Source organism: Lissotriton vulgaris, chromosome 8 (genome assembly GCF_964263255.1).
Source record: "Lissotriton vulgaris chromosome 8, aLisVul1.2, whole genome shotgun sequence".
NCBI lineage: Eukaryota > Metazoa > Chordata > Amphibia > Caudata > Salamandridae > Lissotriton > Lissotriton vulgaris.
This window is the reverse complement of record NC_141696.1, coordinates 1,133,805,975-1,133,828,862: the sequence shown is the minus strand read 5'-3', so window position 1 is coordinate 1,133,828,862 and position 22,888 is coordinate 1,133,805,975. Positions and strand designations below refer to the sequence as shown.

At 45.6% G+C, this 22,888-nt stretch overlaps 1 protein-coding gene across 1 annotated transcript in view; it reads right to left on the bottom strand.

Annotated features, from left to right (window-relative positions):
• SUCLA2 (succinate-CoA ligase ADP-forming subunit beta) overlaps positions 1 to 22,888 on the bottom strand; it is a 431,233-nt gene that overhangs the window by 82,443 nt on the left and 325,902 nt on the right. The window contains exons 7-8 of the mRNA XM_086934991.1: positions 15,847 to 16,008; positions 15,360 to 15,502 (exon numbers count right to left, since the gene is read on the bottom strand). Of these exons, the coding sequence (XP_086791117.1) occupies positions 15,360 to 15,502; positions 15,847 to 16,008 (305 nt within the window). The remainder of the gene's footprint in view (positions 1 to 15,359; positions 15,503 to 15,846; positions 16,009 to 22,888) is intronic.

Genomic DNA, 22,888 nt, shown 5'->3' with positions numbered 1-22,888 from the left:
AACAGACAGGCTCTCCACTTATGTTTGTTTGATATAATATCCTATGCAACCTTGGGATCTATTCAGTGCCTTGTTCTATATATATTTATTCACTGGCTGAGCATTGAGTTTTCTGCACCAATTTTGATGCATAATGAATTGGGTTTTCACACTTTTAAAGCATAAGTAGAATTGGCTTATTACTTGGCTATTCAACTAGGTTAAATCCTTGAATCAGGCCTGTGTGCTCCCACGTCAGCGACAGGATACCCTCTCGGGTGATAATGGGCTTTACAAAAAATCATAACATTACAGAGAACTCTGCACTCATCGCTGCAGGTAAGGGTAAAAGGTTTCTCCTGCTTGCCATTTTCATCCTTTGTCACAACTTAGTACATGTTCAGTTTGCTGTATGACAAGCGCATTACAGCCACAGCACTGCACATAACAGTGGGGAGGACATATGCTACGTTCTCACCTACTAAAATGTGTGTTAAAAACGAACATTCTTCTTAATTTATGACGGATCTTTAGTGAACTTAGGAAGTATTCCCCAGCATGTTTGCTTTAGTTTCAAAGGTAGATATGCTTACTCAGTTCGAGGAATATAGGGCTCGGCAAGCATTCTCAGACAACCCCAACTTGCATCCACAAACTTGAAGGAGTTGGATTTACCACCGTAAGTGCGCTAAAGACGCATGTAAAACACATCTTCCTGAGCCTCATGTGGCTGTCATGGTTGTCATTTGTAAAGGTTCACTAGACATACGTTTGGTAATGGAGGCGGGTACTTGACAAATGGTAAAAATGTAGTCAAACTTTTTATTCATTTATGAAGGATGTGGATGCATTAGCATTTCTGGACATGTTTGTGGTGTGTTTATGTTCAATTTGGAAGACTGGTTGAGAGGTTGTCTTGAATGGGGATTCCATCCTGTGCCGTATGAATGTAATGGGCCCTTGAATGGTACGGCATGATGATGTGAGTGCACTGATATGTTGGATTTGGCCCGTTGCCGTTGGTATAAAAGTCTTGTATGTGTGGTGCGTGAATGGCATATTAATGGACCATGAAGTGGTTGCTGCCTTGATGTGTCTTTATGCTTATTTTCAGTAGTCTTGGTTTCAATATTCAGATACTGTGATAAGTATTTATGCTTTGAAGCTAGCATTTCTGGATGTGCTGAAACCAACCAGTATAAGTGGTGGATTAACTTTAAAAAAATGTATACAAGATTTATATCTGTGGCAGCAAGGATACTCGGTCGCAACGGCAACATATTATCCTTACCGTAAAGAAAATGGTTTGCCTGCCCGCCTGATATATAAGCAGACGGACCAACTGTAGAGAAGGGCATGGTTGTATTCCTCCCCTCCCACGTTCCAACTGAATAAGGGCCATTTGCGGCTGACCGCTATGTCCGCTTACCTAATTTAGATGTGCGGATATGCAGGTCAGTTTTCACTGCCAGTCATCACCTGGAAAACCATGGTGGTAAGGGGCAGTGAAAACAGGCTACTGCCCACCCTTGCCATGGGAAATAACTCCCTCAAAATAACTCCCATGGTGCGAGGCGCAGTTTATTTTTCAAGAACAAAATCTGGCTTTGGGATTTTGTTTTTGAAAATTGAATAAAGAATTGATGGACAGCTTTGTCATGTTGATGGAGCAGTGCGTCAAACATAAAAAGGCATAGACAGGAACCACTGCAACAGCCGCTCCTGCCAATGTCTTTGAATTGACGACCAGCTTGGCTGTCATCTCTAAATTGGATGGGGGAAGTAGTCCCAGCATGACAGGCATTAGGTACCCGTAAGGGTGACTGATTGTTCTCTGTCAGCCAAAATGCAATTCTGGCACTAACTCAGAATTACTCTTTCTTTTTTGGCAATCTAAACACCCTGAGGTGCACAGTGTGGCCTAACTTCCGTTCACTTTCCACTAATCTCATACAAAACTTTAAAGTGCATATGTGGCTAAAATTACTCTTATTTACATTTTGTATTGGACAATTCTGTAATCTGTTGAGATCTACAAATTGACAAACAACCACCAATCCCATGTGTCTCCACATAAAAACCAAACCCAATTTTTGTGGGTGGCCCTAGCTCCTACAATTGGAAAATACTAAAAACGCAACAAAGACTTATTACATTTATGCTTGTGACAACACGCTTTTTTTTTGCAATGTGGGTAGCAGTGGATTTTGGGTCCTAGCTCCCCCAGCACCAAGGCAAAACTATCAAACCTTCATATTTTTGAAAACTAAACAAATAGGAGAGTCTACGTGTGCGTCACTTGCGTGGCTTTCACCAGGTAATTTTACCTAGAAGCCATGTCAATGTCAAAATTTGGTGCACAATTCTGGAATCTGAGGGGAGCCACAAATTTCATACCACCCTGTGTTTCCATGTGTCACCTGATAACAATGGTAGCCCAATTGTGTGGGTGGGCGGGCAAAGAGATGACAGCACAAAAAGACCCTAAGGCACTATGTTGGGAGATAAACTCTTATAAACTGTATACAAAGACTATTTTAGTCCATTTTATGAAATCAAGAATTCTCTGGCACTGTCGCTCAGCTTATTATGACCTTCAACTGCCGGATGGTTTCTCTGTAAGCTAATTTTTCCATGCAGCTGTCCATTCATGTGGCACAAATGCCTTTTTGAAACAAATCAGTTGTAGTCACGTTTAATCCACATTGTATGCTATAAGGGCTTTCTGGTCTTTGCAATTGGTGGGTTAACTGATCTTGCACTTCAGCAGTTTTAATATATTTTATGTACCCTGTTGTGTTTTTCAGTAATACGGCAAATGACACTCGGTTTCATTGTATTTATTGCATGCATGCTTTTATGTTTGTTTGTCTACCGAACAAAGTTTAATAAACAAACTGAAAATGAGAGATAGGCAATAGGGATAGTGTAAAGACAGAAGAGTCATAAATTATCTTGAAAGTACTTTATTGTACACGACATCCAAGCTGAGCTCCCAGTTCAACAGCTTCATCAGTTCATCTGTCAACATTCCCTGACACACTGACATCATGACATTCCATGATGTCAGCTAGCATATTTCTACACATCTCCCCCTTACATTACTTAGAAGAAAAACTAATTAAAAAATATGTATAATCAATACAATTTCAAGAATTTTACCAAAACATTTTTCTTTTTTTAAAGGAAGATGCAATATCGTTACCACTTGACTTTACAGACATCAGCCACACTTCTCACAGTACCATTATCCATGATTATAACATTCAGCTTGACTTCCCTCACTTTACAAGGTTTGGAATACTTACTCTCTCCCTTTTGAACAAAACCTTTTTTCTTTACAACAACCCAATCTCCAGGTACAAAAGTAAATGTCTTCACACCCATTCTCTTATTATAGCACGAAACATTTTTATCCTGAGATTTCAATACTCTTCTACTCATTTCTTCACGATCCACCACAACTTCCATTCCACACTTCACCAAACTGGGCATTCCTTGGTACTTGGCAACCTTCCTTTGAGAGAAACAAATGGTAAGACCCCAGTTACCGAATGAGGAGTCATTCTGTGTGACCACATCATTCTTTTCAACTCCTTTTTATATGACAATTGATTAGCCAAAGATAACTGTACATTCTCCATTATTACACCTTGTGTGCTCATGGCGAGCTCAACTCGTCATGAGGCACCATGGCGCTGTGCTCATGACGAGCTGAGCTTGTCATGACCACCGCGGCGCTCACACGCGGGGCTAATTCCCCTGCTGTGCTGAGCGTTACACGGAAAAGGGCATGGTCATGATGAGCTCAGCTCGTCATGAGCACAGAGCCGCCGAGCTCGTCACAAGCACCGTGGTGCTGCGCACGCACCCCCTCCCCCCAGCGCAGCAGGGAATTAGCCCTGCGGCCAAGGGGTTAAACGATTCACTTGTTCCACTTAACCGTTGGCTTGTGGATGGAAAAGGGCTACTCTTTCATGAACAATTCCTAAACCTGACAAATAAGTTACCATCTCTTTAGACACAAGTGGCACACCATTATCGGATACAATAGTCTTTGGTAATCCTTCATCCATAAAAACGTCTTCCATAAACCCAAAAACTACAGATGTGTTCACCTCTGATACAGTTTTAATCTCAAACCACTTGGAATGGTAGTCTACTAATACGAATATAAACTTGTTTGCAGATCCTAATCTAGCCACAGGTCCCAGAAAATCAATAGCTAACTTCTTCCACGGCTTGTTAGGAAAACTTGACATTTCCAATGGTGGCGGTCTATTCACTTTGGTTTTATCACTGTTAGCACACGCCACACAATTTTTTACTCTTTCTTCCACATCATGGTCAATTCCATTCCACTGCATGACTTCGCTATTAGGGGTCTGCTCTTGGGAGGACTTCTTAATGTCAGATCATTGCCAAAGCATGCTGACGAAATTCAATTACTAATTGACACCCATCACTTAGATGTTCTTTTTCTAACCGAGACGTGGACCCACGCCAACTGTGAAATCAAACTAGACTGGGCTTGTCCACAGGATTTTAAAATCTTGCATCTCCCTAGACCCAAAGGCCGCGGTGGGGGGGTAGGCATTATCTATAGAGCCTCGTGGCTCATTACCATCTTAGACATGGATCCGGTCGCTGGGACCGAGTTCCTCGGCCTCTCTATTAATAGTCACACAGGAGCAACCTTCACGGTAATTATCTGTTACCGACCTCCGGGGACTTTCAGCTCCCAACAACAACAATTGCTACTTACCTCCTTCACCAACATGGCGACTTCCCACAACAAGCTAATCATCATAGGTGATTTTAACCTTTGGCCGAATGGTACTTTAGACACTGGACTGCACAATCTGCTCTCTTGTGAAAGCGTGGGACTCCAACAACTGGTCAAGGTACCCACTCATAAAGCAGGGCATCGACTCGACCTCATCTTCTCTACCCCTCAGCTAGTACACCTGAATGATATTCTGCCCATGGGATGGACTGATCATTCTCTTCTTAAATTCTATATTACTAGTAAGGGGGCGAGAATGCCGGCACACAGCACCTCCTCGGAATTCATGTACAGAGATTGGAAAGCTCTGGGAAGTCTGAGAACTACTGGTGCCGTGTTCCAAGTGGAAGACAGTTTCTCCCCCATTAATCCAGTTGAGGACAACTACGAGGCTCTCTGCACCAGGATATCCTCAACTACTGACACTCATGTTCCCTTAAAAAGATGCAAGCTTAAGGGTAGAGCATCAGCCCCGTGGTTCGACGACTCTCTGAAGGCCCTTAAATTAGCATGCAAACAAGCTGAGAGGAAATGGAGGCAAGGATACTCCAATACTAACAAGCTACTCTGGAAAAACAAACTCCTGGAATATAAATCTGCAATTATTAAATGTAAATCTACTTACTTCTGTTCCACTATAGTTTCAGCCGCCGACCGCTCCAAAAGCATTTTCCAGATCCTTAACAGCCTCACCCACCCTGATTGTGCCAAAAAAACAATCCCTCCCACACAAGCACTCTGCGACAATCTCGCACTGTTTTTCCAAGGACAACATTGAGACTATTATCCATAACCTGAGCACCTCCCCCTCACTGGGCTGCCTCAATGGCCCTGGGGTTGACACTACTGACTACGATACGGTGAGCCCAGGGTGCCAACCTATGGACTGCTTGCGGGAATTCCCCCCCATTTTGGAGGCGTATTTCGACAGCGTGGCTCGCGGGATTTCTTCGGGTTCCCCTCTCGACCCTTTGCCCCCCTAAGACCTGGAAAGCTTTCGGAGAGGAACTCTTCTGCACTCTCTGCAGGATCTGCAATCAATCCCTGCGCTGCGGATTTGTTCCGGCTCCCTGGAAGCAGGCCCTTATTATACCTCTGCTGAAGAAACCCTCCTTGAACCCCGAGTGTTTACTGAACTATCGGCCTATCTCCCTGCTACCATTCCCGGCTAAAATTGCCGAGCGCTGGGTGAGCTCTTGTCTCTCTAAACATCTGGAGCAGAATCACTTCCTGGACGAAATACAATATGGTTTTCGTCCGGCCCATGGCACTGAAACAGCTCTTCTCACTGCCATGGTGGACCTCCTTATGCGCGCAGACAGGGGCCAGGCAGCAGCCCTGATCCTGCTGGACCTGTCTGCCGCATTCGATACGATTAATCACATGATTCTATTGAAGAGACTAAGAGGCAGGGGTTGACGGCACCGACCTGCTCTGGTTTCATTCCTTCCTGCGGGATAGGAAGCAGGCGGTGTCCCTTCACCCATTTCAATCTGCCTTCTCCCCAGTACCCCATGGGGTGCCTCAAGGCTCGTCCATCAGCCCTATTTTATTTAACGTCTACCTTAAACCTTTGATCACGTTAATAAAATCCCATAGGCTAAAAGCCATAAACTATGCTGATGACACTCAGCTCATCCTCTCTTGGGAGGGTGAAGAATCGATCCCTTTGGAATCGTTTCACGACTGTCTGAGAGATACAGCTGGTTGGCTGCACAACAATTTCCTGCAGTTTAACACCTCCAAAACCGAGGTTCTGTTCTGTGCCGGAAGCCGGATCCCACGCCTGTTCCCAGCCGAATTTTGGCCCCCTGAAGCCCCGGAAAAGCCACAGCCGGTTACCACCGTCCGCAATCTGGGTGTCATGATGGACAACAAACTCAGCATGGAAACTCAGGTTGCGAAAACAGTATCCACCTGCTCGGCCCTCTTGCGCTCTCTACTCAAGGTCATGCCACTTCTCCCCTCACAGGCCCTGGCGTTAATAGTCAGGTGTACTATTCTTAGTCGCCTTGACTATTGCAATGCGCTGCTGCTCGAGGCCCCAGCTGTACTGCTAGACCGACTCCAAAGAGTTCAAACTGCCGCTGCCAAACTGGCCCTTGGCTGGACTAGGAGATCTTCGGCCACTGCGGCTTTGGCCGAGCTTCACTGGCTCCCTATGAAACAGCGAGTGGCTTTTAAATCACTCTGTCTTGTTTTTAAAGCACTGCATGGAGTCGGGCCTAGCTCCCTGCAATCCATGTTCACCTGGTACATCCCAACCAGAGCCCTCCGCTCCTCCACAGCCTGTCTTGTCACAGTACCAAGATTCAACAAGGTCAGGACTGGGGGGAGATCTTTTAGAGTTGCAGCCGCAAAACTTTGGAATAGCCTGCCCCTTGATATTCGCCAAACAACTGAACTTCTCCCTTTCAGGAAACGGATCAAAACATGGCTTTTCCCCAAATGTTAAACCCTGGTTACCCTACTGTTGTTCCCCCACTGCCTTCCACCTTAGGAGTTATTTCCAGCGCCAGGATACCTGCAAGGTGACAGCCATGGGAGGAAGAAACTAGTTTCTCCTTCTTAATTTACCATCTACAACACTAAACTTGTCCTTGACTTAAAAAAAACTCATGCATATCCACTCTACAAGTGTCTTCATCTTCCCATCCACATACTACTTTCTCCTAAACTTTTCTCATAACCTTTCATTGGCTCTAGCAATCGTCCACTCATCAGCAACAATGGCTAACTTTCCTTCAATTGACAATACCACACTAGGAAAACAATTTCCTTCACCTCAACGGGCATCCTGGACAAATAATCAGCAATTACATTATTACTCCCTTTCACAAATTCAACTTAAAAATTGCATTCCAAAACACTTAATAACCATCTGGTAATTCGAGGAGTAACATTCCCCTCTAAACCACGTCCACCTTTGAAAATGTAAGTCAAGGGTTTGTGGTCGGTTCTCAATCTAAAAGTAATGCCCCACACATAGAATCTAAAATGGTTAATTCCCCAAAAACAGGCTAAGGCCTCTCTCTCGATCAGAGAATAACCTGTTTCAGCTCCTTGTAACCTCCTAGATGCAAATCCAATTATATTTTAACTCCATCTTGAACTTGAGTAAGAACAGCATTGATTCCCACACTGCTAGCATCGGTGGTAATGTAAGTTTTCCTTGTCACATCAAAATGACCTAAATCGGGGCACACTCTATAGATTTCTTTATTTTGGTAAAAGCATATTCGCATTCCACTGTCCAGTCATACTCAGCTCCTTTTTTCATTAAACACCTTAAAGGTTCAACAATTTCTGTGAAATTCTTTACAAACTTGGACCAGTATTCTGCCAAGCCTAAGATTCAGGTTTGCGCGCATTCTCTAACGCTGCCACAATACTTTTTTTTAGGACTAATTCCTTTAGCATTAATGGTATGACCTAAATATGTAACTTCATTCTTTCTAATCTGGCAGTTTTCTTTCTCCACAGTCAAACCATGCTTTTCCAATCTCATCACTTCCGCAAACAATTTATCATGCTCTTAATTACTATTTCCAACAATGAGTACATCATCTAGAAGCATAAGACATGTTCTAGGTCACCAAAAATATTCTTCATCACCCTCTGGAAAACAGCTGAGGCTGATGCTAGTCCAAAAGGCATTCTTTTATAACTAAAAGCTCCTAATGGAGTAACAAACTAGTTAGATTACGTGATTCAGAGTGTAGAGTAACTTGTTGATAAGCAGACGACATATCAAAAACACTGAATACAACTCCTTTGCCCTCCATGGTCAACATTTCTGAAACATTCGGTAATGGTTGTCTATCAACCCATATGCATTTGTTTAACCCCTTGGGTGCGGCCGCGATTCTGCGCCTGTGCGGCCGTTTTTAAGAGTGGGCGGGTTTATGATGGCCCACAGCAGTCATCAGCACACGAGCACCGTGATGCATGATGGCTGGGGGCCGTTATCAGCATGGAAGGTGTTAAATCGCGTAAGTCAATACATAAGCAAATTTTCCCATCCCCCTTAGGTGCCACTACGATGGGTGCCAACCATTCCAATGCTTCAATTGGCTCAATAATTTGTTGTTGAAGTAACCAGTCAAGTTCTTCCTTCAGCGGTTGTTTCATCATGTTTGGTACATTCCTCACTATGTGAACAACAGGCTTCACACCTTGTTTTAAAACAATTCTATTTGAGAAACCTTTTAGGAGACCCAATTCCTCTGAAACACCTTAGGAAATGTTCTCATTAGAACTTCTTGATGTTGTAAAGAAACTTCCTCTACCATGTTTTCTTCAGTCAACATTATGGGCTCTTTGACACAAGAATTGATAATTATCCCAAGATCATGTTGATGATGCCAACCAAGAAGGTCTGATCCATAATCGGTTACATATATTCTTCCAAAAACACTTCTGTGTTTGAAACTAATAGTCATCCACTTCAATCACATAATTTCAATTCTTTTGCCAGCATACCCCACCGTTTTTATATCGGCTTTACATAGTGAGGCATTACCAATACTTTTAAAACTTTCTTTAGAAATAAGTGTTAACAAATTTTCAGAATCCGCTAAACCTTTTATGGAACGTCCATCAAGCAACACATTACAATGTGGCTTTTCAAGTTTGTTCATACTTTCCAAATTCACTCCTGGTGGCTTAACCACCATCCTTTAATCTCCATAGGATGCCACCTGTTCTCTTTCTATGGTTAAGATTATTTCTTGAACATTTTAACAAATGTTATTTACTTCTTGAAAATCTTCACAAATATCATTTACATCTTGACCTTTTATTTGGACTGACTCTTTATGTATCTCTACTCTCCATTTTAGTTTTACACATTTTAGCAAGATGCATCCTTTTACCACACTTCCTACACCGTACACTCCTAGCGGCACACATCGTACTGGAAGCGATATGTCCCGGTGCACCACACCCCAAACATTATATATCTCTCCAATTAGTTCTTCGCTGTCTAACTTCGAATTCTCCTTTTTTTCCATCGGTTTCCTTCTTAACATCTGGACCTTTATCATAAGTCTTATTTATTGACTGGGAGACGTATACTTCTGCTACAACAATATTTTTTCCACAAGGAGTCCCATCTATCTCTTTTAACCATATTGACTTATGCTCCATCCCTTTAGCGATTTTTATTGTTTCTTCCAAATTGGGATCTTTAGTCAATAACTTTTCTTTAATTCTTTTATCTTTGGTGTACCTTACAAATTGATCCCTAATAAGAGAATCTGTTAGCTGTTCAAAATGACACGTAAGGTCGCAACATATGATGCTATGTCCTCATCAGATTTCTGCACTCTCAAAAAAAAAACTTATGTCGTTCCAATACCAAGTTCGTTTTGGGAGTAAACTGGATATCTAACCTTTGAATGGACATCTCAAAAACATTGTTTGGTTGCCCATCACCCATTCCCAATGACACTTCCGGCAAATCTTCAAAAATTCTCCTCCCTTCAATTCCCAGATGATGGAGAAGAATTGCTTGACGTCTAAGTGGACCATAATGATCTCCTCCTTTAACTAAAATATATGTGAGAAATGTTTTCTTCCATCGTTTCCACGGTACTGGTGGATGTCCTGGAGAAGCTAGGAAGGGTGGAGGTGAAGCCATACTTTGATCAACCATTTTGAAATTATGTAACACAGCAGAATAAAATAACAATTTAAAATAATTTAATATAACAAACTAATATAATTAACTAATACAATTAAAATAACAAACTAATATAATAAAATAGGTATTCCGCTTTAGAAAACTGAATTGTGTTCAGTAACTTTTAGAGTCTTTCTTCAGTCACTGAATCAGTCCTCTTCCTTGCTTTTTGTAGTCCGCTCTCTATTGTCATTACAGAAAGAAGTCTTAATCTTCGAGTTTAGCACAGGAAGAAGAGGATCACACTGTCGAGTTAAGTCCCTTCTGTTTCTTATAATATGTACGCACAGAGAGTACAGAGCGTGTTTCAGGGCACTCGCGCTGCCCAATTAGTTTTGATGAGACACGCGCTTGCTGCTTGCGCCTCTGTGTCAGTTACACGCGGTGTTACCACGCGGTACTAAAATGACTGCTTTATTGCTCACACCACATTTGCTGCTTGTGCCTCTGTCAGTTACACGATTTGTTCACACGCGGTACTAAAAGCACTGCTTTATTGCTCATGCCGATCTGTGCCTAGAGCAGTCGACGCTTAATAGCACCCGCGGCGATTGCTGGCGCCGGCCTGTGCCTCGAGCAATAGAAGCATGATTGTATGCTTGAGCTAGTTGGCAAGCGCGTTGATTGCTCGCCCAGACCTGTGCCTCAAACCAGATCTAACAGTTTTTAAAAAATAATTTCACAATTAAAGCTGCAGCTAGCGTATCAATTTAAACACATTTAAGTAAAATGTAATGGTTTGTAAGCGCAATAGGTTTTCACTTTTAATTGAAGAACATCTTGAAATGACATTAGCGTAGTCTACAGTTTATGCAGTTAGTCTATAATTTATGCAGGCAGATTACGAGTTACGAGTTAATCCCAAAAATCACAATGTGCTTGACGAGTTAATTCCAGAAGTCTCAAATGTACTTGAAGTGTTCTTAATTAATTTTTGTTCCCAATAATAATGCCAATGCATTGCCAATGACTTGCCTCTGATAATGATGATGCAGAGCTCTTTATCCAGGGGTGGAGATGTCGCTGGACTGTCCCCTGAACAGTTCTTTCACCTCGTCGCCAGTGTAAAGACAGAGCTCCAAGCTCAACAGCTTCATCAGTTCATCTGTCAACATTGCCTAACACGCTGACATCATGACATTCCATGATGTCAGCTAGCATATTTCTACAGATAGCTGCTGTATTTGAGGCCGTTCTGTGGCGCCAGCCATGCAAACCTACAAGTCAGATGTTTTTTAAAAACTAGACAACCAAGGGAGTCCAGGGTGGTGTGACTTGAGTGGAATCCACAAGGATTTCTTACCCACAATGCACTGCAAACTTCAAACTATGCCTGAAACAATGCACTTTCCTTGCATTTCTATGATGGAAACTTCCAGAATCTGCAGCATTCCACAAAATTCCTACCACCCTGCATTATCCCACTGGCACCAATAAAAATGCTGCTCCACTTGTGTGGCTGGGCCTAGTGCCAGCTACAGGAACTGATCAAACCAAGGTCAATGGAAGCCCTCTCCAGGGGACTCCCATCGATCTTGGTTTGATCTGTTTCTTTTGCGTGCACTAGGCTCTGCCACACAAATGGGGCATCGCTTTTATCTGGAGACATACGAGAACTCAAGGTGGTAGGAAATATATGGCTATCCACAGATTTCAGAACTTGCAGTCGCATAAATGCGAGGAAAGTGTGTGTTTTTTACCAAAGTTTGACATTTGCAGAGGTTTCTGCATAAATTTAACTGGTAAGAGCCAAGCATATCAAGCACTCCTGGACTCCTCCGATTTTCTAGTTTTCATTAATTAGTAGGTGTGGCAGGGTGCTGGCTGATCTAGGCTTTTGAGTGGAAAAGTGTGATCCATAATGCGTTTTGAGCCATTTCCTTTCGTGGGCTTTAGGTCTTCCCACACAAGTGAGGTACCATTTTTATCGGGAGGCTTGCAGGAATGCTGGTTGGAAAGAAGTTGGTGGCCACCTGCAGATTCCAGAACTTTTCATCACAGAAAAGTGAGGAAAATGTGTTTTTTTGTCAAGGTTTAAGGTTTGCAAGGTATTCCGATTAAAACAATTCTAATGAGATCCACAGAAGTCACCCCACCCTGGATTCCCCCGGGTGTCTAGTATTGAAAAAATTGCAAGCTTGCTAGGTTTTCCTGGGTGCTGCTGGAGCTAATGCCCAAAATCCACTGCTTCACACCTGGCAAAAAAAGGTCAGTTTTCTGTGGAAAAGTTTGATGTGTCCGTCCATGTTGCGTCTTGGGCCCTTTCCTTCCACAGGCACTAGGCCTACCCACACAAGTGAGGTACTATTTTTTTGGGAGACTTGGGAGAATGTTGAGTGGAAGGAAGTTTGTAGCTCCCCGCAGATTCCAGACCTTTCCATCACAGAAATGTGAGGAAAATGTTTTTTTAAGTCAAACTTTAAAGTTTGCAATGGAATCTGGGTACAAAATGATGGAGAGAGCCATGCAAGTCACCCCACCCTGGATTCCTCCAGGTGTTTTGCTTTAAAAAAAATCAGGTTTGTCTAGGTACTGGCTGAGCTAGGGCCCAAAATTCACAGCTATCCACTTTGCACAAAAAGTGTTTTCAGTGGAAAACGGGATTCGTCCATGTTGTATTTTGGCTACTTTCTGCTACTCAGTTTCAGTGTTGCTTTATTTTAAAGTACTTTCTTTGGGAAAATCTTGAGGGACCACATATGACCACTTGCTGAATTTGGTATGTTATCTACTTTTCAGAACTATATAGCTTTCCTGGGCCACAGAAGGGTTTCACACTGGTTTCCACCACAGATGAAAGTAGGTTGAGAGATACCTCTTTTAAAAATGCCCAAACTATAGTTAAGCATTTTTTAAATTCAGTTCTACATTTCCTGAAAGCTGGGAAGATGGTGACTAACACAGCAAACCGTTTGTTGAGCCATTCTTAGGAGAGAAAAACACACTTATCAGGAGCACTTTTTTTTTTATTTTCCCTCAAAACCCATCAGTTATATTTTGCCTATTTCCACCCGCCCCTTCAGTGGGATTCACAGATTCACAAACCCTGAGTACCTTTAAAATCCCTAGGATGTTGTAAAAAAAAAAAAAAAAAAAGTTTCACATTTGGCGTGGATACCTTATGTGGAAAACATGTTATGGAGCTCTAAGCAGGAACTGGACCAAATCGCCAAGAAAACGGCTCAGCTTTAGGGGGGGGGGGGGGGGGGGGGGGGAGAAGCCAAGCAGTTAAGAAGTTAAATCAGTAAATGGAATATAATTATTACATTTATAAATATTTCTTAAAGTACATGCTTTTTAAATGTCAAAATGATTTTTATTTAACATTAGTTCTGATGGGTGTTAATTTAAGTTCCTGCCTCCACAATTGTCTATGGAAGTAGGTTGCCACACCTATACCTGGCCATGTGTGGTGCTGGACTTACTCCAAAGTGGGATGGGGTACATGTACTACTACTATTTTGACACCTGAATGCCTGTAGTCATTTTTGAAGTGTAGTTTATGAATGGCAGTGGGCTTACTCTTTGGTGGGTTGGCGCTTGTAGTAGCCTGTCCCTTTCTGAATCCTTCTTAAATTTCCTTAAACCCCTTCCATTTTGCAGTATGTGTTCACCATTTCCCAGCTACTTTCACTTCTTAGCGCACATTTACTGGTAATATATGGGTGTACATGTGTGAAGATCGCCACTACCCTGGTGGAGATCTTTGCAAATACAGGAGAGTTGGAGGTCTCCGGCAGTAGGTTAGTAAACTGTATTTTGTTGTGCCATTTTAATACTACAAAATGTAATTGTGAATAAGCCTCTTAGATATTAATCTTACTACTGACAGAGGAACCTATCTAAAACAACAGCGCAGACATAAGCCTACAAGTAGAAAATCAAAGCTTAATCAGAACCTCTTTCCACGTCCGAGTTTAAAATGTTAAGTGGTTGAGAGCTTTTGGGGCATCCTGGTGTCGGACGCTGAGGTATAGACCAAGATCCTGTTTCAGCAAAATACTTAATTCCAACCAACTTGATACCTACAGGCTGCTGCAGATTATCATTCACTTCAATCATGAAAAGCCGGTAGAAACATTTGCAAAGCAATCTTGGTAGGCTGAAGACGGCCACCTTTTTTACTCGTTATTTGGAAAATTCTAGTATATTGATTGCCTTACTTTCTATAGCGAGATCTCCGAAACTACACCCTCATAGTGAAAACATGGAAAAAGTAAGCAGTATTAAGAGGTAAAGAGAAAGGACTGCAATTTCACAAAATACATTGTCATTAAAAGATGCAAGGAACTAAATGAATGACAGAATAAAAGAAGGACCAGAACCAATGTTAACAGTGTTAATTACTTAATGCATAATGGTTACTCGTGAAGCAAGCACAAAGAAATAGGAGATTGTCAACACCTGCTTCAACATTTACTTAAGAGATGCCTTGCTACAATTGTACATTTGTATTAAGGGAAACATAATTATTTACTTATTATAAACACAATGTGCCAATACTTTCACCTGAAAGGCAGTTAGCTTTTATAACAACATTTTACTGTTTCTATCATAATGTATGTGCTGAAAAACACCTCCACATTTTAATTCAACGAAAGAAACGGTCCAGCCAGTGGATGTAATTAAAAGATAAGCAGCTAAGAACTCCTTCAAAAAACACATTGGCAGGCATCTGCCCTAAACTATAGCCGAGAAAACACAGTCTTCAGAGATTAGGTGATAGGAATTATAACCAATCTTGAATTCCAACTAACAGCTAGTATAATAATAAACAGTGCAATAATTAAATGCTAAGGCTACACAAAGCATAATGCTGAATTGCAGCTGTTTCTACTTGGGGTCAAGTTGGAGGAACACGTACAAATGCTCTGTTTTACAACTTACAGGAATATACAGCATATTACTTACCTTTTTATCCGAATTAATTAATCGAAAAGCTTCAGTCACTTGCTGGGCAGTTGCCCCACCACCTACATCAAGGAAGTTTGCTGGAGTACCACCATGAAGCTTAATTATGTCCATTGTGGCCATTGCCAAGCCAGCACCATTGACTGCGAACCAGAGAAAGAGAAGCATGTTTACACCAGCAGCTCATGAATTAAGAATGGCATCGAATTAACAAAATGACTGAGCTACACTCAACCACATTGAGCAGATCATCCGGACCATCAATTCTTATCTCAAAAACAAGAAGTTACCTATATCACTGAAGAGATACCCATCACAAATTATTTTTGTACCTTTAATTAAATAAAACTTGCAATGCACAATGACTTTTACTTTCTACAAGAATTTTAATTTCCTATGATCCCATTGTGAGAAAATCTTTGGGTTTTCAAAGCCCCTTCACAATCTAACCAATCCTGTGTAGTATACAGCAAAGATGTTTTCTTACCTAGACAACCTATGTTTCCATCAAGTCCAATGTAGTTGAGATCGGCTGTAGCTGCCTGCCTGTCTCGTTCATCTTCCTGGGACCAGTCACGTAGGTCAAAAACTTCCTTCTGACGATAGGCTGCATTACTATCAAAATTAATCTTCGCATCCATGCACATCACTGGAGAAATCAAAATAAACGCTAGTTGGACTTACTTTGTAGTTATCGATAGAAAGATCTACTTACTTTTTTTAAAAAAAACTTTTTTTCCCAATGTTTTGCAAATTACAAAGCAAGAAACCCCCCTTCAAGGCATCGTTAAAAACATTTGTACACAGATCGACGGACTCATTATAGCACATCTTGGATTAGGACAACATCTGAAAGCACACAAGTTCATGCAGAATAGCAGTATAACAAGCAGATAACATGTGCATTGTGAGGAAATCAGGCCAGTCCTAGCTCCATGCAACGTTCGAGTAGCCCCTCCCCCTTCCCACTCAGATTCTTGCTCAAAAAATAAAATCGCCACTAGTCCCTTCAGAGTCACTGTATAACGAGCGCCCATCTGCAGCTAACCCTGTTATACACATGGTTCGCCACGCCAGCAGATCCTTCTGGAGTTTCTCATCCCTCCTAGTGTGTTGCTTGTGTGTCTCCTCTGCTAGTGTCCACTCCCTCACATCCCGGAGCCATGTGTCTACGTCCAGGGCCCTCTGTCCCATCGATGTGATAGCAACCCTGCGCCTGCAACAATTTGTATGAAAGCTTCCGCTTCCTTGGCTTTGGGACTAATGCCAACAGACAGTGTAAGGGTGTTAGTTTGATTCGGAGGCCAGTGGTGGCCGTTATACGAGCTACAACCCCTGCCCAAAAATTCCCCACCAACGGACATTCCCAGGCCAGATGCAAAAACCCCGCTTCCGCTGCGCTGCACCTGGGGCAGTTATCCCTTCTATCCTCTGAGAAGCGACTCACCGACTTCGGAATAAGGTAGGTGCGTGCAGAAAGTTAAAATGTATAAGTTTAAAGCGCGCATTACAGGACACCCGCCGCGTCAATGCCCCTATACGCATCCGTTGTCCCTGATCCAGAGGCGCTCCCAGGTCCGCCTCCCAGGGCGCCCAAGCCGGTGGCCCCGGAGGGGCAGAATCACACCTCATGGCTGCATACAGCAAAGCTATTAACCCACGTCCTCTGCCACAGGACAATATGATATGTAAAGTATGGGTCATCGGGGGTATCTCCGGACACTGTGGCCAAACCGAGCGCACAATAGCACGCAACCCTTGGTAATGTAAGTATTGTCTGCCACTTAGGCCAAATGACTCCTCTGCCTGCTCATGCGTGATGAAGCTCTCCGAGCGGTATAGATCTGCTAGGACCTCACAGCCCCCGTCTCGCAATTCTCGGAAGGACATGTGTCATTCTATTTCTACCATGGGGGCCAGTATCCAGATCGGGAGATCCCTGTGAAAAGGAGCCGAGCGTAGGACCCTTTCTATAAAGTGTTGCCATATGCCCACTGTATGTCGTACCACATAGTGTAGCTCGGCGTCGGCCCCGGCCCCACGCATCAGTGCCAGCTGAAGTTCCTGCACTGTCGCCCTTCCTGCAAGTAGTCGCGTCTCCCATACCTCCATGTCTGCGAACCATCTGGCAGCCGGAAGTATCCGTGCGGCATAATAATAAAGATCAAAGCGTGGGGCTTCCAATCCCCCTTCCTCAAAGGACCGCACAACAGTACGGAGGGCAACTCTGCTGCGCCTACCCGCTCAGAGCAGGGATGTGAGCAGCGTGTTAAGGGTCCGGATAATCCTAGGCGGTAGAGGGCCCAACGTGTTCTGAAGGATATATAGTGTCCTTGGCAGCATCACCATCTTGGAGATGGCCAGCCGCCCCATTAGGGACAGTGGTAGAGTGTTCCAGAAGGACACAGATTGCTGGAGAGACTTGATCACCCGGTCTATGTTGCGGGCGAGGGACTGCTCCTCTGTCGAGGCCACATGAATACCTAGGTATCGGAAACTGGTCTGGTCCCAACGCAGCCCAAGCTCTGGCAAGTCTTCTAGGGGAACCGTTGGAAAACCTGATAGCGGGCAAATAAGGGACTTACTACGGTTGAGCCGCAAGCCCGACACCTCGCCAAAACGGTCCAGGTGATACAGTAACCTCGGAAGGGCATCCCTCAGAGTTTTCAGGTAAAACAAGGCGTCATCCGCATACAGCGACAATATGTTGCACGTCACCCACCTGAATACCCCATTGTCTCATCTCAGTCCGTATTGTAACAGCAAACGGCTCGATGGCTAGGGCAAAAAGTAGCGGAGAGAGGGGGCAACCCTGTCTCATGCCCCGTCCCAGCTGCCACTCGTCCGATCTCGCTGCTCCTAGACGCACCCTGGCTCGAGGGGAGCTATATAGTATACGAATCAAACGACTAAAATTGGGCCCCAGGCCTACCTTCCGGAGGACCTCCTGCAAGTAGCCCCAGTCAACAGTATCTAACGCCTTGGCCAGATCTATGGAGACCAAGACCGTCTGTTCTTCCCTACCTCGTACTTCGTGCTGTATATGGTTCAGACGTCGTAGATTCATAGCCGTGTTCCGCCCAGGAATAAAACCGCATTGATCTTGATGCACTAAGTGCTCCATGTGGGGTGCTAGCCGTGCGGCCAATAATTTAGTCAGAATTTTGATATCGGAATTTATCATGGTAATCGGCCGATATGACGAGGGGTCAAGTTTGTCCCCCCCTGGTTTCAGGATCATGCATATTTCCCTCTGAGCCATGCTCTGTGGGAGCTCTCCACTCTCTAATGCCTCATGGAAGACCTGTAGGAGGAGTGGTGCCAATACATCCCGGTATTCTTGAAAAAATTCCGACGGGAACCAGTCACTTCCCGGCGATTTTGCACGCGGTAAGCGGTCTAGTGCCACGCGGATCTGGGTCACCGTCAGGCCCGCATCAAATTCCTCCCTATCCGAGTCCGAAAGGATCGACATATGCAGTTCCTGTAAATAGGGGAGATATGAGACCGCCGATATGTCAGGGTCTGCCGCGTATACTTGTCGTAGATGGGATTGGAGAACCCCAAGGACGTCCCGCTCTGAGTAAACCACGTGCCCTTTCAGGTCCTGTAAGGCTACAATACTCTCGGGAGTCGTTCCTTCCTTAGAATCCAAGCCAGCAGCCGCCCTGACTCATCGCCCTCAAGATGAAGGCGCTGCCTATATTGGCCCAGGGTGTATTTGTGGAGTCTATCCAGTATGTCTTGTAGCCTAGCTCGGGCTGCCTGTTCCTCTAGTTTCTGTAGGGCACTGGGGTCCGCTATGTGCTGAGCCTGCAGAAGGGTATCCTCCTCTTTCTGGAGGTCTCGGAGAAGCTGTTTCCGAACTCCATAGGTAAGCCCCATACAAGCACCCCTCACTACTGCCTTCAGGGCCTCCCATTTAGTGGCCGCGGATAAGACCCTCTTTCCACAATTGAGGTCCACATAGTCCCCAATGGCCGTTTCCATGTGCGCTTTTCCTACTTGGTCGCTGAGCACATCCACCGGGAGCCTCCATGTACGAGGACGAACAATCGAAGGCCCCCACTGAACCATGCAAGCTACTGGAGAATGATCCGATAAAAAACTAGCCTGGTGAGTAACCTCCACAGACATAGTAAGCTCAGCATTAGCCACTAATACTCCATCTAAATGGCTGTGGGTGTTGTGTGTGGGGGAGAAGCAAGTGTATACCTTCTGCGTTGGGTTCCGTTGGTGCCAAACTTCCACTGCCCCTATGTTTCCCATGACCTTCCTGAGCTGTACAGTCATACGGGGTTCTGTGCCCTCCCGGGGCAGAGACCTATCCAGTGCTGGGTCAAGAATACAGTTAAAGTCCCCAAACCAAAGTGTCGGGCTCCCAGGTCGTGAATCAAGACGTCTTGTAAGGCCCTAAAGAAGGCCGGGTCATCCGTATTGGGTGCATAGGAATTTAAAATGACAATGTCCCTGCCATCCAGTTTAGCCCTTAGGAGCAGATATCGACCAATAATGTCCGCCTCAATATACTGTATAGCGAACGGTACCCCAGGGGCCACCCAGATCAGAACCCCCCTGGCATATGTAGAGAAGGACGCATGAAACATCTGTCCGTGCCATTTTTTGGCTAACTTCTGTGCCCCCTCGTCTACTAGGTGGGTCTCCTGGAGGCAAGCGATGGACACTATGTCTCCGGAGGAAGGAAAGGACTCTGTATCTCTTAGCGCATGCGCCTAACCCCCTCACTTTCCAGCTCAAACTTGTGTCCCATGATTTCCAACAAAATCTACCCCACCGCAACCGCCCGCTCCCAGTGTAGTTCCTCTCCGGTGCCAGACCTGTAATACAAACGATGCCTAAAACATTCCCCTTGAACCTTCCCTTTGAACAGTCCCCCCTCCTACGAGCAATATACCAGCAACAACCAAACATGCCAATATGCCCTTTTTCCCTGTTGGTGCCAGGATGTGCACAGCCACCCCATTCGTCCAACGAGGCAATCTACACAGAAACGAAAAAAGAACCCCCCCCCCCTCCCACCCGACTCCCCGCAAGACCCAATTCAAGATATTTATACCGGGCTCATACTGTCGAGCACAAATCTATATATAGTCCCCTTCCCCCTGACCATGCTCACTCCCTCCCCCTCTCTCATACCGTACCTAGAGCAGAAAGGCCCCATTCATACATCATGCCACACCCACATTCCTTCCTGAGTCTATCCCTGAGAGGACCAGGATCTTGTCTTATGGCATACACCCCTCCCCCCCCAACCACTCAGCTATTTCAAGATGGATCCACCGTCTCAGGAGTCCCGACCTCCGCAGTTTCAAGAATCACTGGGGCAGTTAGTGGTATGTCTACCACCGTAACCTGCAGTGTATCTGGGACCAATAGTTCTCCAGGCCCCATAGATGTTGAGGGCGCTGTGTCCTCTCCAGCTTTGGACGATTCCAGATGCAAGGCACCATCAGTTCCCACCATTACTCTGCGTCTCTCCTAACTTGTAGCTGCATCGGACCGGCGTTGTCGCCTGTTCATACGCCTTCTCGGTGCTAGAGTACCCCATGTCCCGCTGTGACCACCACGTTCGCCTGGCGGAAGGTCGTCTTCCCCTGATCTCCAACCATTCCCAGACTTCTTCCGGGGAATCAAAGAAGTGGGCCTTCCCCTGAGCCAGAACCTTCAGTTTGGCCGGATATAGCAGCATCTACTGGAGGTGCATCTCCCGGAGCTTCTGTTTGACAAGCGCGGAGAATCACGACGCGCGCACTTAGGACCCGGCCTCTCCGGACCCCGCCCGCTCCTGGTCTCTGGTGGTTGGTCGGGGAGACGGCCCAATCGGCGTCCGGCCGACCCATTTCCGATCCGGCGATATCGCGTGACCCGAGGGTCAGGGGGTGGAGACTCAGGGCCTATTTAGGGTCAACTCCCTGTGACTGGGGTCTCTGTTCCTGCTATCACTCCTGGATACCTGACTGCTCACGCCGGCACCTGGCCATTCTCGTGATCCGGGCCGGCTTTCCGAAACTCTAGAAGCAGAAGGATCGAGCATCGTTCGTGTAGCCAGGTAAGGGGTCGGGTGCCTCGGGGGGGCCTCGTGGGCAGCCGTGAGTCACGGTGAGGTGCTGGGAAGGGATTGGAGTGTCGCTGCCTTACGGGGCTTACGGCTGTGTGCGGGGATCCTCGTGGTGCGGGCTCCTGCCGGGCGGCGTGAACGGTGCTTAGGGGTGCGGGAACAGGGAACTCGGGGCGCGTTAGGTGCTATAGCAAGGTAGTGCGAAGCGCGATATAGTTAGCATGGCGCCAAAAAAGGGAGGACAAAAGCGAAAGGAGTCTGAACCTGAACTAGCGCAGATTATAAAATTGCTGCTAAAGAAGTTGAGCAAGGAGGCTCCCGATAGTGGGGATGAGAGCGATTCTTCCCGGGGGGAGCAGCCCGAGGTAGTGGAGCGGCCGCGCAGGGGAGTGCCACTGAAGGCCGCTTGTCCACCAGTAAAGAAGAAGGCCAAGGCGCAGCCTAAAAGAAAAGGGGCGAAGAGTAGGCCTAGCCCTGCCAGGGAGAAACAGGACAAGGGATCAGTAGGTCCCGTCCCCACACCCCCGTTAGATGCAGAGCGGGTTTTCGCTTCTGATCCCATGCCGAATGTGGCCACGCCAGTAGACCCAGTGGGTTCAGTTTTGTCTGAGATTAGGGAGGCGCTGAAGGCGTTGGCCCCGGGAGGCGCAGTACCATTAGTCACGGTCCCTCCGGCCCCACTCCCACCGCAGCCGGTGGCCGCAGTGGCAGCCGCTGGCGATCCGTTGGATAGCTTGCTGGCGTCAGTTTCCACATTAGTGGGCCAATTATCAGCCCCGGAGAAAGTATTAGAGAGAGTGAGCGCTGGGGCGGCGGCACCGTGGGTGCCCCCGCAGGCCACAGAACAGGGCGCGTTGCAGGATATTCAGAGGCAGTTGGCGCTCTTAGTCGAGTCGCGCAAAGCGTTGCCCAGTGTAGGTGTTGGAGCTCAGCCCCCCGCGACAGCGATAGCGGTGCCATCTACAGGAGGTAAGCCTGGTGACGCTACACTGAGGAGCAGCGAGGTGGGAACTAGTCAGGGGAACGTGTTGTCTCAGTCAGGGATGTTAGCTACGTATGTGAGTATGGAAATGCGAGAGAAGATTTGGAAAGGTGCCTACGTAGTTATATTCTCCCTTATCAGGCCAAAGAGACGAGACGAGGATTAAAAGGACAGGGATGGGAAAGAGCACTCCTTCCGAGAGCGGAGACCTAGGATAGAGGAGACAATAACCAATTGGTTGTTCGGCTTTCACGTCTATGTCTCAGTGTTGTTGGAAAAAAGGCCAGAGTTGGCGATTCCGCTGGTGTTTTATACTAATAAGATTGTAAAGGCTCACGCCACCCACGGGGGTTCAGCCTGGCTGAAATACGATAGGGAGTTTCGCTGGGCGAAGGAGGAAAACCCCTCCATTTGTTGGGACCAGGTTGAGGGCAATGCTTGGTTAGAGAGTGTAAGCCATAGAGAACA